Raw genomic sequence first — 17,945 nt, forward strand, 5'->3', positions numbered from 1 at the left:
GGGTGGCTGACCCTGAGACAGTAGATAGAAAAGGGGATTGGGAAATTGGACGTGAAGGAGGCAAGAAAGCAATAGTTCTTGAATTATTTGTGGCAGTGCCTTGTTGAGAGAAACAAAATATAAGAATCATAAGGAATAAAGGAAGGATTTAGGACTTTTTCTAGTGACTAATGTGACCAAATGTCCACTGTATCCTAACTAGCTGGGGCAAAGGAATTGAGGAAGTGAGATCGTGGAGGTTAATTTACTTTTGGTTACACTAAAATCTAATCTGGAGACTTTAGGATTGTGGGATTTATAGCTGGAAAGGCAGTCATCTAGGCCAACCACCTCATTTTGTAGGTGAGGAATCTTGAGACCTAGACAGCTTAGGACTTGTTCAAGGTCATACAGATCATAAGTAGAAAAGGTGAGATTTGGAAAGCCCCACTTTCAACAGAAAGTGTCTATAGTGCTCTTTGATTCCCATATCCTTTTTCCCTAAGAACTCTCTATTAAGGCTACTGACAGTTAAGGAGCGGGAACGAGCTCGAACAGCCTTCCTAGCCCAAGGTATCGGGGGTTATATCAGTGAGACTGAATGCCGTCGTGCCCAACACACCTGGTTCCGAAAACGACCCTTGGAGGCACCATCTTGCAATGTTAGGTATGTTTTATCTTCATCCTTACTTTTCTTCTCAAAATTCATACTAACCGCCCCCAAATTTCTTCTGATATCCCAGTAATTGCCTAATCACTCCTTATCATTTGTAACCAATCCAGGAAAGCACCTCAACCCTTTTACTACTCTCTGCTGCCATCCCACTACCCCCTTTATATAGGGAATCCTTCTGTGTGTCATACCTTCCAATATACACAGAATAGAGTCCAGGGTAGTTATTGCCAAGAGCTAACAGAAGTCAGATGATAATATGCATTAACTCACAGGGGCTCTGGGATAGGACCAAACCTCTTGATCTTGTCCATTCCCAACCACATGTCCCTGTGCCACACAGTATCAGCCATGTGGGACCCATGTCAGAAAGCAGCCCGGCCAGCAACAGCAGTGCCAAGAGCCCAGAGAAGCCTTTGCAGACAGCTGAACAAGAGGAGCCCAGGTAAGATATCCCCAAAGGGTTCACCCCAAGAGCCATCATTTCCACACTCCACAGAGTGCCATTATTTCCATTGATTGGCCTTAGTCCGTGATGATATAGGCCCACTTCACTGGCCAAGAAGAAAATCTGCTCCCCAGGAATTGAGGTCTTGACAGCCTCACGAGGTCTTATGGGTTATTGTCAAAATCAGAGCATGCTGTGTACCAAGCTCTGTACTGAGTGCTAGGGCTACAAAAAGAGGCAAAAGACAACCCCTGCTTTTGTGGGAGAGACAGCATGCAAACAAATGTATACAAAGCAAGCTCTGTAAAGAATTAATAGGAAATAACAGAGGAAAGGCACTAGAATTAAGAGGGCTTGGGGACGGCTTCCGGTAAAAGATGGGATTTTAGTGTGACTTAAAGGAAGCCAGAGAAGTTAGGAGGAAGACAAGATAAGGAAGAACCTTCCAGGCATGGGGAACAGCAAAGAAAATGCTTAGAGCAAAGAAATGATCTGTTTCATGAACTAGCGAGGAGTCTAATGTTGCTGGATCAAAATCCTTAGGTGGGGAAGAGTGGCGTATAAGGTATATGAAGACTGGAAAGGTAAGGAGAGCTAGGTTTTGAAAGGTTTTGAATGCCAGAGAGTGTTCTATATTTGCTACTGGAGGCAATAGGGAGCCACTGGAGTTTATTGAGAGACATGGTGGGGGAAGTGGATATGATCAGACTTCTTGAGCTTTAGAAAAATCACTTAGTTGCTGAGTGGAGACTGCATTAGAGTGGGGAGAGACTTATGGCAAGCACACCCACCAGCAGGTTATTGCAGGCATGAAGTGATGAAGGCCTGCACTAGAGTGGTGGCAGTGTCAGAAGGGGCCATATTGAAGAGATGTTACAAAGGTGAAATCCACAGGCCTTGGAAACATGTTGGACATGGAGGATGAGAAAGAGTGAGGAGCCCAGGATGACTCTTAGGTTGACAGACTGGAAGAATGGTGCTTCCGTCTACAGTAATAAGGAAAGTTAGAAAGGTGGGTGTGGAGAAAAGATAATGATTTCCATTTTGGATTTGTTGAGTTTAAGATCTCTACCAGACACAGTTTGAGTTGTCTGAAAAGCAGCTGGATATAGGAGACTGGAAGTAAGCCGAGAATTTGGGTAGAATAGGTAGATTTGAGAGTCATCAGCATAGATGGTAACTAAATCCATGAGAGCTGATGAGTTCACAAAATGAAGTAATATAGAGGAGAAGAAAAGAGGGGACAGACCCTGAGGAACACCTCTGGTTATAAGAGCATGATTAGAAGAGAATCCAGCAAAGGAGGCAAAGAAGGAACAGTCATTTAGATAGGAGGAAGACCAAGAGAGAATGGTGTCCCAAAAACCTAAAGAAAAAAGTATCCAAGGGCGGATAGGTGGCACAGTGAATAGAGCGCTGGCCCAGGAGTCAGGAGAACCTGAGTTCAAACCTGGCCTCAGACACTTTTTTTTTTTGCCTTTTGGAGGACAATTGGGGTTAAGTAACTTGCCCAAGGTTACACGGAAATTTTTGTGTGTGTGTTGGGGGGGGGGGGGGTGTTAAGTGTCTGAGGCCAGAACCGAACTTGGGTCCTCCTGACTCTGGGGCCAGTGCTTTACTCACTGTGCCACCTAGCCACCCTCATCGGCTTCAGACACTTAACACAAAAATTAGCTGTGTGACCTTGGGCAAGTCACTTAACCCCATTTGCCCTGCCTTCCCCCTCCAAAAAAAAACAAGAAAAAGGTATCCAGAAGGAGAGGGTGATCAAATGTCTCAAAGGCTACAGAGATGTCAAGGTCATTCATTGATAATTGGAAAAAAAAAGATGTTTTGATGGAATGATAAGATCAAAAGTGAAATTCAAAGAGGTTAAGAATGGAGTGAGAAGAGACGGAGTTGGAGGCACCGATTGTAGGCAGCCTTTTCAAGGAGTTTAGCAACAAAGGGCAGAAGAGAAATAGGGTGATAGCAGGGATGGAAGGATCAAGTGAGGGTTTTTTTTTTCAGGATGGGGGAAAATACTGGTATGCTTGTAGGCAGCAGCGAATAAACCAGTAAATAGATTGAACTACAGAGGGGGAAATCTTCTGGAGATAATAGATTGAATGGGATATCTTAAACAAGTGGAGAGGTTAACCTTTGTACGGAGTAAGGCCGCCTCACAATGTGAGATGGGGTAAAGAAGAGGAGAGTGGCAGAAGGCACCAGAAGAGTAGAAAACAAAGAAGAGGGAGTTCGTGGTGAATGGCCTCAATTTTTTCTGTAAAGTATGAGGTAAGGTTCACAGTCTTGAGGGTAGGGAGAGAAGGAGCCATTGGAGGTTTGTAGAGGGCTAAAAAGGTTTGAGAGAGCCACTAAGAGAGAGCAAGATTCCTAGCCATAATGAGGGCCCAGTTGAGGTTGTGTGGAATAAATCTGTAGTGGACCAGTAAAAATGGTCGTGTGATTTTCTCCATCTTTATTCAACAGCACATGTGTAGGAGCAAAAGGCAGCCAATGTTAGCTCCTCACCCAGCTATAACTACTTCATACATGTTCATCTAAGCTCACACCCCAGCCTATTAATTGTCTCATCCTATTTCAGTGTCATGAGACATGCTTCACCTTCTGCTTTTTCACTCCCACTGTAGGTCTGTGGATTGGCCCACCTTCCTGAAGGAGAATGTCATCTACATCCTTGCTGCCCGCCCCAATAGTGCTGCCATTCACCTGAAACCCCTAGGGTAGAGTCTCTAAAAGTAGGGGTAGCCCTAGCTGGGGCAATGTGGGGTCACCTCCTCCCTCAACCCCTGACACTGAAACAGACTGGGAGGGGGGAGACCTCCAGCATCTTTGTTCCTAAGCTTTGCCACAGGGGATCTAGATAACTTCTCCTTTCATAGGAAGGGTAGCAAGTACATTGCCTAAGGGAGAGGTTCTAGGAGAAAAGGCAATATTCATTATACCCCTAACAGCTCTGTCTGTTACTGGAAAAAAATTTTTTCCTCCCCCACTGTTCCTTCCTCATCCCAACCAGTGTCACTGATGGGATAACTCAAGATTCTTTATCCCTCTAAACTTGCTAGAAGTTTGATTTCCAATTGGTTGAGAAAGGACCAAACTTCATAGATATCCTAGGTCATTATAGCTGAAAGAGACCTTAGTCCAACTAGTCCAACTTTCTCATTTTATAAATGGTGAAAATGAGGTCCAGAGAAGTTTTGACTTGCCTAAGGTCACACAGTGAGCAAATGGTAGGACCAGAAGTAAAAGCCAGATCTCCTGACACTACAAAAACTCCCTAGATTTGTCTTGGGAGGCGGGGAGGGGGGTTGTCTATTCCTGCTTTTAGCCAGACTTTTGATTTCTGATTGATGATAAAGGACCAGAGATGCCCACATTCTTGGTTCTTTTAAATTCTTATTTCTAATTTGCTGAGGTAAAAACAGCCTACCACACTTACCCTTTACTAACCTGTACAATACTGAGTAGAGACAGGAAAACAATATTCTCCCCAGAATTCCAGTAACTTTGGCTGAAATAAATCTCATCCAAAGTCAGTAGAATTCTGATTAGCTTTGCAAATGAAACTCGTAACCTTAGATGAGGCTGTGCCTAATAAGATGTTGTATTAGAAATGAACAAAGTGGATTATGGTTCTGGCTTCCTAGAACCAAAGACCTGATTTGGTGGGCAGGATAGTAGACCAGCCCCAGTTGAAATTAGAGGACCTTACTAGGTATTATTCAAATTCTGCTATCTCCACTTCAACCAGTTCCTGTAGACAAAGTAATATCTCATCATTATGGAGAATAAAGAAATCTTCCTTGGCATCTCTAGGAAGGGAAAAGGGATTCTTCTAGAATTAGTACTGCAGGTGATCTTCCATACCACTTCTAGAATGTGAGACATACTGGGAGCGAAGAGGTTTTAGAATTCAGAAGAGGACTTGGGGCTACCCTGTCTTCTGAGGAACAAAGCTTTTCTTAGGGTTTGGGGGCTAATGAAGTAGGCAATGAAGGTAGCCCCACCTCTCACCTTCACCAAGACAAAAGTCCTATTATTGCTCTTTCCACATATTCCCATTAAGCTAGTATCACCATTTTGTGATTTCTTTACCCCTTCACTTCTGCTCTGGATGTTGTATTTTATCACTATAGAACTGGGGTCAGCATGAGGGACTGTGTAGTATGGATTGCCTGAATGTTTATCCCCCCCAGGTCCAGTGATATAGAGGAAGGTACCTGGTATACATGTCTAGTATTCCTTTGACTTCAAGATCTGGCCTGGCTCAGAAGAGCTCCTATAGTCTTTAGTGAACTAAAGTACAAATAAGAGCCTTAGACTGCCACTGAAGACACTATGGCCCATCCTCATGTACCAGCATTGTGAATGCTGGTCTTTAGGGAGAGCAGAAATGAAAGGAACCCCTCTTCATCTTCCCAAATTGCTTTCTATAGCTGTTAAATAAGGTAAAACCAACTCTTATCCAATGCCTTAGTTTCTCTGCCTATAAAATTTGGAGAGGAATGAGCTTTGTCATATGAAAGCCAAATTTTCCCTAGGAGAAGTTCCTTGGCAACCTCTGTATTCGTCAAATGGAGTGTTTTTGATGGACTTTGAAATCCTCGGCATTATTGACAATGAGCTGAGCTCAGAATTGAACAGGAGGATGAGAATGGGCTGGATTGCCTTTGTGAAATTGCACAGTGCTTTTAATGACTCCAAATTTCTCATTAAAACAAAGGCTCACGTTTTTTAACATTCTTCTTCCAATGGTGTCTGTTGTATGGCTTCAAGAAATGGGATACCTCTGTCTCTGAAGAATTAAAATGACCTAAAAGGCAGTAGAGTGACACGGGGTGGGCATGAGTAGAGTGCAACATGTAAGCAACCAAGAAAAAGTGTAATAAAGGATATCAGATGTATGATTAGAAAAGAAGACGTCATGGCCACTACAAAGACAAGAATTCAGTTGGCATCCATACAGCATCAAGAGAACCAGGGGTCCTCCAGCACACTGGGAGGATTTATGGGAAAGTATGGACAAGGAGCGTGAGATGAGAGGGCATGAATGGGCTTCTACCTGCATTATTGGAGGGAGTATCCATATTGATAAGATCATAGATCCAGCAAAATACTGAGATTCTCAAAGGCATGTCACAGTACATGCAATGAAGTCATGGAAATTTGTGGTCCACAAAACTAAGGAATCAACTTGGAGAAATAATGAAAGTTGTTTGAATAATTAAACCTGAATTGAAGAGACAAATCCAAGATCAGAAGGGACCCACTTTTATAGTTCTTAGAATTTCACGAGCTATAGCTACTTGCAGAGGTTCCCTGCTGTGCTCAAAATATTGACTGATGTTAAAGGTCATGGTCTTTCCCACCAAAAAAGGAGAAAGGAAGCTTTTTCTCATTCATGATGGCATAAAGGATTTGCATTCCGTCATAAACTCTTGTCCCAAGAAACACTTGTACTCTTTCTCACTGCATGTCAAGTCAGAGGCCTAGGGGACCCCTAAAGAATGGTCCTCTCCAAGGTCTGACTTCCCACAAGGTAATTCCAGGAGATACACACTTTATGCTCCAAGAAATTAAGGGATCTCCTCATCTTCTGCACTCAAGGAACTTAATGGCCTTCATTAACTACCAGGACTCTGAATCTAGCCCTTGTTCACTTATCCTGCTTAGATGAAAATTGATGCCAAAAAGCTTGCTCCCTGGCCACAGCCCTATGTCTTCAGTATGTGAGAAAAGCTCTGTGGGACAGATCTTGCAAGATAAGCACGTCGTAGGGCCATCCAAGCAGAACTAGTTATTTGGTGTGCTTGCCTCGTGCTCCTTTCACTTGGTGCTCTGGTGAGGCTTAGGTGAGTTCCGCTTCCCCTTCTCAAGGAAAGTAAGGGAAAGCATTAACCTTTTCACTCTAAGTAGGGGGGTTGAGGCACAGAAGAATATCATAGAAGTGGAGTCTTATTTGGGAACCAGATTCCCACATATTGGAAGGAAACTTGAAATGTCCATCCTTCTTGCCTCTAGGCAGGGCTAGACAGATAGCTCTCCCATTTTTCATAAACACATGTCATTAGCCAGTGAGAGAGATTCTAAAATAATTACCTTAGTAATCCAATGTTCAAAATCTTTGGTCATAAATTCTGCCTCCTATGTCCTTTCTAATGAAATTTGTTTGTTCCTGGTGTCTTACTGGGGAGTTGTGTAATAAACGACAGCTTAAACTTTTTCTTCTGTAAATATTCTTGGAATATTTGAACACTCCAATATATTCTTAACAAAATAGTCCCCCTTTAACTTTTCCTCCTAGGTCATCCTAAGACCTTTCAATTATATTAGTCTAAATTCTCTCAAGCCACAACATAGATGTCCTACCCTAGTAAAGGGCCTCACTTTCTTCTCATTGACTTCAGCAATAAGATCCTAATGACTCTCCCCACCTTTTTCTTTCTCCTGAGGGGAGGCATTGACTGTACATCAAACATCTTTGGAGAAGACTACTTACCCCAAAACTGCTTGTCACCCATTAGGCTGCCTCCTTAAAACCAGATGAAAATTATGCAGCCCTCATTACCAGTTGGATGGAAAAGGAAAGGCTGACATAGAAGAATGCCTGCCACAAAGAAGCAGCTGCTACCCCCCCAAAGTGAGGTTGCTCTTTGGGGCCATTCCTCTTTACCCTGTGGCCTTTTTGCTGTCCTGTTTTCCTTTAACATTGAGGAACAGGTTCCAGATGATTATCTAGACACACTTAAGGCAAATCATGGGTTCTTGAGCAATATAAGTAATTGATATTCAAGGAGAAGAGGCCTCATCTCTCTGGATGATGGACACCAAAATCACTCTCAAAGGTTCATCTTTATTTTGATTCCAGTTCCACACAAAAGTATTTTGCCAGTGGAAATGATGAGTACATACACAAACACAAAAATAACACTGCCTTCTCCTCCCCGCCTAATGTCACTGCAACCGAAGGTGGTGATTTCTGTTCCGGATCCACTAGCCTTGCTAAGCTTCTCCTGACAGCCAGGCTTCAAGGGCATCTGAATGGAATGGCAAAAGGCCTAGAACCTTTTATGATTTGTAGGAGTGACCACTATGAAACCCCACTCACCCCCAAGCCCTTGCTTTTTTATAACTGGAAGCACAGCACAGTCTGTACTGCCTACTGGAATGTACCACCTTAGAAAAGGAGGAGGTCTTGGGAAACCCCTGGAATCTCCAGGCAGTTAAATTCAGACCTACTGTGATCATCCCAGCACCAATGCAAACGAACTGGGATGTCAGAACCTTAGGTGGCAGGAAGGGATGAAAGCTGAATAGGAATTGACTAAGAAAGCAGCAGGCACTAGGAGTCTTCTAAATCCTCAGGACAGAAGCACCACAGCAGGTGGCACGGGAATGGTGATGCTTAGTGAGGGCCTGTGACTCTGCAAAACCGAAGTGTGCTCTTCAGCTGGTGGCTTGTAGTGTGAAGTAGGCAGACACTGCAGTGAGAGGCTGAGTAGCCCTGACTCTAGAATTTCAGGAGACACCATCAGCCAACATGAAGCTACAGCCAGAGCCACTTGGCTGCCTGGCTTCCAGTTGACTCAAATCAGCTGCTGCGTTTTGCACCACCATTTACCCTATAAATGACTTAGGATCTCTGAGCTTCTGGGGAATAAGTACATTATTGTATGCTTGCTGCAGCTCAGTGAACTGAGAGTTCCTCATCATCAGATTGTTCATGACAGTTCAGCGCCTCGGGAATAGTGTCCTACATTTGATCCATCCATACCATTATCATCCTTTTCCCCCATGGTAGCCCTTGGATTGAGTCACAGTTTTTAAAGAAAGAAAAAAATGAAGACTAGAGTCATTCCCTCTGGGCCATATTTCTTTCAGGATTCAGGGTGTCAAAAGAATGTCATTCTCCCCCTGTACTTTTTGGAGTGGGTCCTATTGTCTGATTGAGGCCTATGTTGCTTACTGGGCAGTTTTCTGTTTCACATTGGGGGATGTATGCTCCAACCTGGTAAGGAGCGTATGTAGGCAGTTGCAGTTGGTCTTCAGTGGTCACTTCCACCACAATTCTGTAACCCTTGGCATTGGGTTGGCATACCCTTTTACAGATAATAGCAATGGGGCACAGAAAACAAAAGGAACTTCCCAAGATTCTATATACTAAAGCAAAGATAGGATTGAGCATAGATTGAGGTGTCCTGGATCCCAGTTCTGGAAGACTGGCCACAGTGCCTGAAGAGGCGGTATCCTTGTGTCCCCTCTGATCCTTTTTTGAAGTACATTGAAGACATGTTTTAGGAGTACTTGGGCAGCAGGGGGTTCCAGTTATCCCTTCTTCCTCCATGTTCTCACTGTTAGGAGATGGCATGCCCTTTTTTAAAAGACTCTGCCCCAAGCCCTGTACCTGCCTTTCTGTAAACACTAACATGGACATTGAGGGGTAAGGTCCCCAACTTCTGTTTTTCCCTTGACTATAGTTGCATGTTTCTTCTACACATGCCCAGCCCTTGTGGGCAATGCAGCCAAATGGAGCTGGTACTCCCAAAGTCTGGGCACATAGGATATCCTAATAAAGAAATCTTGACACTACTACTTCTATGTGTGGTGTTTATGGGAAGATGGGAGTGTGGTGATTCCAGGGCCAGCTAGAAAGACCTCTTGAACTTTTTGTTGTTGTTTGGGGTTTTTTTTGCTTTCTGGAGGGGGGAAGGCAGGGCAATTGGGGTTAAGTGACTTGCCCAAGGTCACACGGCTAGTAAGTATTAAGTGAAGCTGGATTTGAACTCAGGTCCTCCTGATTCCAGGGCCAGTGCTCTCTATTCACTGAGCCACCTAGCTGCCCCAAGACCGCCTTAACTCTAAAGTACTAATTGTCAAGGCTTAGGTAGTGTGTAAATTGGCCAGACACATTCTGTAGGCCCCATGTCTGTTCCATGGATGCTCATGTTCTCCGGAACTTGGCCTACAGTTGTTCCTTTCAGTTGGGGGTGGTACAGCAATAGTCCCCAAAAAGGAAAAAATCATCTGTGTCACTGAAGAGAGCTCAACAGGACAAAACTCTTAATGACTAGAAAGGGAAAATGGAATTTCTAGGAATTTCCATTAGAGGTAGTTTAACCTACCCTGTACACACAGACACACACACACACACCCCTCTCTCTCTCTAGCCTGACAGGGTTTGGGCATTCCCAGCTTTTCACACCTAGCTGGATCCCCAAGTCCATCCCCAAAACCACCTCATACCACTACATCCCATCTAGTTAACCTCTCTCCTTAACTTGGTTTTGTAAGAGAAGCCCTAAGGCTTAAAATGAAGTACTTGGGGGCAGGGACATAGTGGGATTAGGCAATAGGGGAAGAGAGATTTAGGACAAAGGATGTAACTGGATTTCTGTTGCCAGAGGGGGTGGATACAGCTGTCTCAGTTACAAAGAAGGGTCAAGTGCCAGAGTCTCAATCCTTCAGACCATGATAAGCAGAGGAAAAGAATCAGGGACAGTATTTCAGAGATTCCACCCCAATGGATCTGGCAAATGATTGTCCTCTGCTTCACTCCTAGTTGGTGTATTGAGTTCCCATCATTTTCACAAGACAGCTTCTTATATTATAATCAATTTATTTAGAAACAGTACAATACACATTATCGGTTACATCAAAATACAAACAGCTTTGAACAAGTAGACTTATCCTCTGCCAAAACAAGATTTGAACTAAAGTAAAATGTTTAAAAGCAAAAGAAGCATTACATTACTGATTATATTTTTCTATTTGTCACCTCTTCATGTTGTCTCTTATAAATTTCATTGTTAAAATTTATTATTGCTGTATCTATGATTTGAAGTCTCTCAATACACTTAAATATTTTCTTGCGGTCTTTCCTGTTACACCAAGACACTTTGGAAAGAAAATCAAAAATGTTATCTTAATATTTATTGATTCAGAAGAATAGATTTTCTAGTTCTTTACATGGTGAACCTGGAAACAAAACTTCTTTGGGATCCTTTCTGAGGAACCCAGATTTTATAACCTCAGGAAAAATTTTCCATAGGAATATATCCTGCATCTATGGCTGAAAAAAAGATTGTTCTATGGTTTAAAAAAAGGAGAGGGGAGGAAGGAGGGGGAATGACAATTTATATTGTGTAGTGCAAGTGCAGAGAGTTTTTACACTGAACTAGTCAGGTAGAGAAGATATAGGATAGGGGGAAAATATTCATGTTTAAAAGTAACAGGGAAAAAAAAGTAACACTCCCAAATTGGAGACCAAATTCTACTTCTCAAGAAATATTTTTTCTACTTAACTTTTTTAGTAAGAAGCTAGCACGAAAGAGACAAAATGTTACCTAACTTTAAATGAGGGACTCAACCTTTTTTGTGTCATAAACCCCTTTGCAGTCTACTGAAGCCTGTAGATGGACCTCTTATTAAAATAAAGTTTTTAAATTCATAAATTAAAATATATTGTATTATATAAAGGAATCCAACTATACTGAAATGTAGTCAACATATTTTTTTTTTGGCTTTTTGGAGGGCAATTGGGGTTAAGTGACTTGCCCAAAGTCACATGGCTAGTAAGTGTGTCAAGTGTCTGAGGCCGGGTTTGAACTCAAGTCCTCCTGACTCCGGGGCCCGTGCTATATTCACTGCACCACCTACCTACCCCTTGTCATATTTTTAAAAAACAAAGTTCAAGGATGCCAAGTTAAGAGCTCTTGCTTTAAAAGTTACTGTTAAAAATGGTAATCTGAAGTAATGATAGGATGAAAGACATAAAATACTGTAAACAAAGTGTGGCAAAGTAATATGACTGAATCTCTGAGCTACATGTAAAGTTGAATTTTGTTCCTTTTATGAGGTGAGATAATCATTGACCCTAATGGCTAAAAGCAAACAAACAAAAAAAGCAATCTCCCAAATAGCCATTTTTTTTTTGATGGGAGGGTTGGGGAATTATAGAAGGTGTGCATTACCTCTTGAACTTCTTTCATAATGTTTTTTAGACTGCCAAACAATGGACATAAGCAAGAAAACTCAGGACAACTTTGGGGATCAAAATAAAGGGAAACAGTCCAGTTTTGCTTTTTTGGCTCTCACCAAGGCCTTTCAGCATTAAAGGCTTAAAGTCCAGAGTTGTATCAATTGATGGTAAGATACACATAGTTCCAACATGGTCTTTTCTGGGGCAAGGCTGCTTCCTCCACCACATCCCATTTTTTCTACTGAACTAGGCTCAGTTTTTAGGTTGTCAAGACAGGCAGATGTTTAGACATTCCTAGGTCTGAATGAAGTAAAATATTACATTGTATAACCCTAGAATACATTAAGGAACGTGAATAATAGCTCACCATTCTGAAAAAAGTTGGAACTTCTTATATCATAATTATACATGTAAATACAATTTTTCGTGCATGTGTTATTTGCTTAGAGTCTGGGAGGTCCAATGGTGATTGCTTCAGGGACAGTCTAAAAACTTTTTTTTTTCATTTTTAATCAACAGATGCTGCATCAGATTCATTTGACTTCAAACTGGAGGGTCAGAGTATCAGATATTTACAGCTTATATGGCCTTATCAAATCAAGTAATATATCTTAGGGAAATTCTAGAAATGTTCTGTGAGGGAAGCTACATTTAAAAAGCACTCAGAATGATATTGTCTTAGGTGAGAGCTGAACAACCCAACTGGAGTTTTTCTGGTTTGTCTTTGTGTAACCAGTTTTTGTGTTCCTCTGATCAGGCTCTTCTAGTCAAGGATATAGGGGTCATTCTAACTAGGACTTGATATTTAAAACATATATATAAACCAACATTTTATTACTACAAATGAAATGGGAATTTGGCATTTTCCATGGTTAACATTTGTAAATCTGTTTCAATGAAATTTAATCTGACTGGTCAAAAACTATAACACTAGCTTGTCTACCAGTGTTTGTTTATATAGAGTTCAAAAGGGAATGACTCACATGACAGGTACACTAGAAATAAGGGCTTTAACAGATAGCATTCAAAAATAAGCATTTCTTGGCACTACATTTAAAAAGGAGGCAACATGGATTTCCTTAAAAATCTGGATTTGGAAATATGATGCTGAGAAGGAAAGGGTAAGCAAATAAGGTTGAAGAACAGAGCACACATAGGTATCCCATTATTTGTAATATCCATTTCGCATCCAATGCCACCCATAAAATAGGTTATTATAATATTCTCTAATGGTATCTGATAAAAAGCCAATGTTAATGCTTACTTTTAGCTGGTCACAGTCCATTGTAAGGAGGTGTTCACCTCTTATATTTTAAAATTCAAATTCCATCATGTGTCTTTCCATTCCAAATCCACACAGCCAGATACCAACTTGAATTTCTGTACACTCTGATATCTGTTGATTTGGAATACCAAAGGCAAGAAAGGCATCATCCAATAGCTTTTGTCCATCATCTTCCAACTTATACACATTCTTTCATTTTTTATCATGTTTTTTAAAATGAAAGAAGGTCAAGCAACCACATCCTAGGATATTGCGGAGCCATGACAAGTTCCTTTGAGCCTTAGTAACTGTAGGTTTGCCTCTACTAATCTCTTCTTTATCTTCTATTATTCCTATTTCTTGTTGTTCTTTCTCTTGTTAATTTTTAGATTGTGGCATCATACAGGAATTCTCTGGGACAGGACAGTCTTCTGTTATTTCTTCCATTATAGTTTCCATATTTACTTCAGATGTTGTGGTTGAAAACTTTTTCATTTTTTTCAAGCACTTCCTCGTCCTTGCCTTGAAGGGCTTTCAGGTCTTCTCTACATTTTTGATCTTCCTCATCAAGTATTTTTTTTCAGTTGCACCTCTTTGCTTTTGAATTCCTCTTCTCTAGAGAGCAAGAGTCTTATTAATATTTCAGTTTCATAATTTATTGTTTCTTTTTTCATGACTTTGATGTCTTTGACTGTTTCTTCTTTCACTATTTTGACACCTTGGACTGATTCTTCTTTTATGATTTCAGTACCTTCCGCTGTGTCTTCTTTCATGACTTCTATACCTTCAACTTTTTCCTTATCTGTGACTGAACCCATCAGTTATTTCTTCCTTTCCTCTGACAATTTGAGGAATATGATGAGTTCTATCTTGACTTCAGGTAGGTCTGGTCCAATTTCAATTCGTCCAAGTTTGTGGACTGTATCTCTTTCAAATATTTCAATGAAAAAAATCGCTTGTTTTCCTTCTCAGTGCCTTGGCCGTCCAGCTGCTACTTTCCGCCAGCCCACTGGCGTCCACCAGTCCCGCGAGTCAGTGGCAGCATCCACAAGATAGCTTCTTGAGGCACTCAAAGACCACAAGCTTTGGTCTTTGAGAAAGGGTCTTGGTTCTTGCTTAGGTATACTGATTGATTTTTCTTCTCTGATGTCACAGTAAGGGAGACACTAGGAATTAGTCCTGGGATCACATAGTGAAATCAAGAATAGATAAAATTTGCTAGAAAAAAACAATGTCTAGAGCAGAGATACACTGCAAGTGATCTTTATGGATCTCAGGTCAGACAATGTTTTTTTTTTTTTTAATTTACTACACTTCTTCATTGCAAAAGAAGGGGTCAGGTTAAATGGTCACTGTCCCAAACTCATCAGTGAGATCAATAGCATTTAATAGAGCTGACACCTCCATCCCCAACCAAAACAAAACACAAAAATAGATTTTTAAATTTACGTTAACAATCAGAGCAATACCTTTTCTTCCTACCAACTGATTCTCTGCTTTTGAAAGTCCCCACTGGGAGTCAGAGACAAAATGGCAGAATATAGGCAGGGTCTTATCTGAGCTCTACCCAAAACCACTCCAAATACCTTTAAAAAAAAACTCTAAACAAATTCTAGAGCAACAGAACCCACAAAAAAAAGAGTGAAACATTTTCCCAGCACAAGACAACTTGGAAGGTCAGCAAGAAAGGTCTATTGAGCCAAGGTGAAGGAGGATTACAGTGCAGATACATGTGCAGGCCATGCCAAGTACAGACTGGGCACCAGCAATCCGGGAGCAGGCCTTGGTGTGACTGACTCAGTGGCAGTTTCCAGACCTCTCAGCCTAGATTCCAAATACAATTTAGAAGGTCAGCATGAAAGGCCTGTAGCATCTGGGTGAGAGTGGAGCATAGTCCAGCCCAGGGTACACCAGCTCAGCCCCAGCCCAGCCCCAACAAACTGAAAGCAGGCCTTTGGAGCTACTGAATTAGCAGTGGCAGTGACTGCTTCTAGAGCTTTCAGCTCATCGATGGTAAGGGGGTCAAACAACTGGTCAGAAGGAGATTACAGGAGTCTCTTTGCAGGCACTGGGGACAGGATTCTGTTGCTTTGCCTATAATAAGATCTGGGTCCCAGTCCTAGGTGGCAGTCTCAGGGCAAAGAAAAGCACTAGCATGCCAGAGCATCTGGTCACAGTGGAGTGAGGACTCTCCTCACAGTTCCAGGGCATAATGGACTGCTTATGGTTGCTCACAGACCAGAGCACAGACCAAGAAAGTAGTAACTTTGGAAGAACTGAAGTAGAAAACTTTGGAAGAACTGAAAACTTACAGATCCCTAAATGTATCTCTGAAAACAGCTGCACAAAATCCCTGAAGCTTGGGAACGGTGTGCCTACCAACCTGGAAGCAGAGCCCTACTTTAACAAAGATTTAAAAGTCAACTGATAAACTGGGGAAACAAGCTCTAAGAGAAAAATTTCTGACCATAGAAAGTTACAATGCTGGCAAGGAAGATCAAAACATACAGTCAGAAGATAAATTCAAAACTCCCACATCCAAAGCCCCCAAGAAAAACATGAATTGGTCTCCAGCTATGAAAGAGCTCAAAAAGTATTTTGAAAATCAAGTAAGAGAGGTAGATGGAAAACTGAGAAGAAAAATGAGAGTGATGTGAAAAAAAGCATGAAAAATGAGTCAACGGCTTGGTAAAGGAGACAAAAAAAAATACTGCAGAAAATAACACCTTTGAAAACAGACTAGACCAAATGGTAAAAGAGGTACAAAAAGCAAATGAGGAGAATGCTTTAAAAGAACTAGCCAAATGGAAAAAGAGACACCAAAATTCACTAAAGAAAAAAACACTCCATAGAAAGTAGAATTGGTCAAGTGGAAAAGGAGGCACAAAATTTTTCTCACTGAAGAAAATAATTCCTTTAAAATGAGAATGAAGCAAATGGAAGCTAATGGCTTTGTAAGAAATCAAGAAACAATAAAACCAAAAGGATGAGAAAAAATAGAAGACAATGTGAAATATCTCATTGGAAAAACACCTGACATGGAAAATAGATCCAGGAGAGATCATTTTTAAATTATTGAACTACCTGAAAGACATGATTTTAAAAAGAGCTTAGACATCATCTTTGAAGAAATTATCCAGGAAAACTGCCCTGATATTCTAGAAACAGAGGGTAAAATAGAAATTGAAAGAATCCACCAATCACATCCTAAAAGAGATTATGAAAATTCCCAGGAATGTTATAGCCAAATTCCAGAGCTCCCAGGTCATGGAGAAGATATTGTAAGCAGCCAGAAATAAACAATTCAAGTGTCATGGAGCCCCAGTCAGTGTAACATAAGATTTAGCAGCTTCTACATTATAGGATCAGAGGGCTTGGAATATGATATTCCAGAGAGCAAAGGAACCAGAATCACAACCAAGAATCACCTACCCAGCAAAATGGAGTATAATCCTTCGGGGGGAAGAGGAGGAATGGATATTCAATTAAATAGGGGACTTTCCAGCATTCTTGATGAAAAGACCAGAGTTGAATAGAAAATTTTACTTTCAAATACAAGACTGAAGAGAAGCATAAAAAGGTAAACAGGAAAGGGAAATCATAAGTGAATTAATAAGGTTAAACTATTTACATTCCTACATGGGAAGATGATACTTGTAACTCATAAGAACTTTCTCATTATTAGGGGAGATAGAAGGAGTATATATAGACAGAGGGCACAGGTGTGAGTTGAATACAAAGGGATCATATATAAAAAAAAGGGGGTAAGAGGAATTTACTGGGAGAAAGAGAAGGGGAGAGGTAGAATGGGGTAAATTATCTCACATAAAAGAGGCAAGAAACATATTTTGTGGGGGCAGCTATGTGGCCCAGTGAATAGAGCACTGGCCCTGGAGTCAGGATGACCTGAGTTCAAATGTGGCCTCAGACACTCAACACTTGATAGCTGTGTGACCTTGGGCAAGTCACTTATTGCCTTCTCCCCTCCAAAAAGACAAGAAAGAAAAAGAAAAGGCTTTTTTGGTGGAGAAGGGGGAGGTAAGGAGGAGTGAGTGAACCTTAACTCTCATCAAAATTGGTTCTAAGTAATGCCATATATACTCAATTGGGCATAGAAATCTATTTTACCCTACAGAAAAGTAGGAGGGGAAGGTGATAAGGGGGGGTGGGGGGAGTGATGGAAGGGGAGGCAGATTGGGGGAGGGGGCAGTCAGAAGCAAAACAGGGTGAAATGAGAGAATAGAATAAATGGGGCAGGGGAAATAGGATGGAGGGAAATGCAGTTAGCAATAGTAACTGGGGGAAAATTTTTTTGAAGCAAGTTTATCTGACAAAGGCATCATTTCTCAAACATAGAGTATCAACTGAGTCATTTATAAAAATTTATAAAAATAAGTCATTCTCCAAATGATAAATGATCAAAAGATATGAACAGCTTCCAAATGAAGTAATCAAAGCTATCTATAGTCAGAAAAAAAATGCTCTAAAGATTTGCAAATTGCAGAATTTGCAAGATTGGAGAAATGCAAATGAAAACATTCTGAGTTGCTACCTCATACCTATTAGATTGGCTAATAGGACAGAAAAGAAAAATGAT

At 41.2% G+C, this 17,945-nt stretch overlaps 1 protein-coding gene across 1 annotated transcript; it reads left to right on the top strand.

Moving 5' to 3' along the window:
* Positions 1 to 452: 452 nt before the first annotated feature.
* LOC138176578 (PHD finger protein 24-like) lies at positions 453 to 15,953 on the top strand (the record flags this gene model as incomplete). The annotated part of the gene is made up of 3 exons (XM_069107359.1): positions 453 to 646; positions 996 to 1,097; positions 3,734 to 15,953. Coding segments are annotated over 3 exons (393 nt in total), but the record flags the coding sequence as incomplete, so codon positions are not given.
* Between the last annotated feature and the right edge of the window lie 1,992 nt (positions 15,954 to 17,945).

Source organism: Petaurus breviceps, unplaced genomic scaffold (assembly GCF_028583685.1).
Source record: "Petaurus breviceps papuanus isolate PSGF00001 unplaced genomic scaffold, PetGlider_PUasm1.0 90001, whole genome shotgun sequence".
NCBI lineage: Eukaryota > Metazoa > Chordata > Mammalia > Diprotodontia > Petauridae > Petaurus > Petaurus breviceps.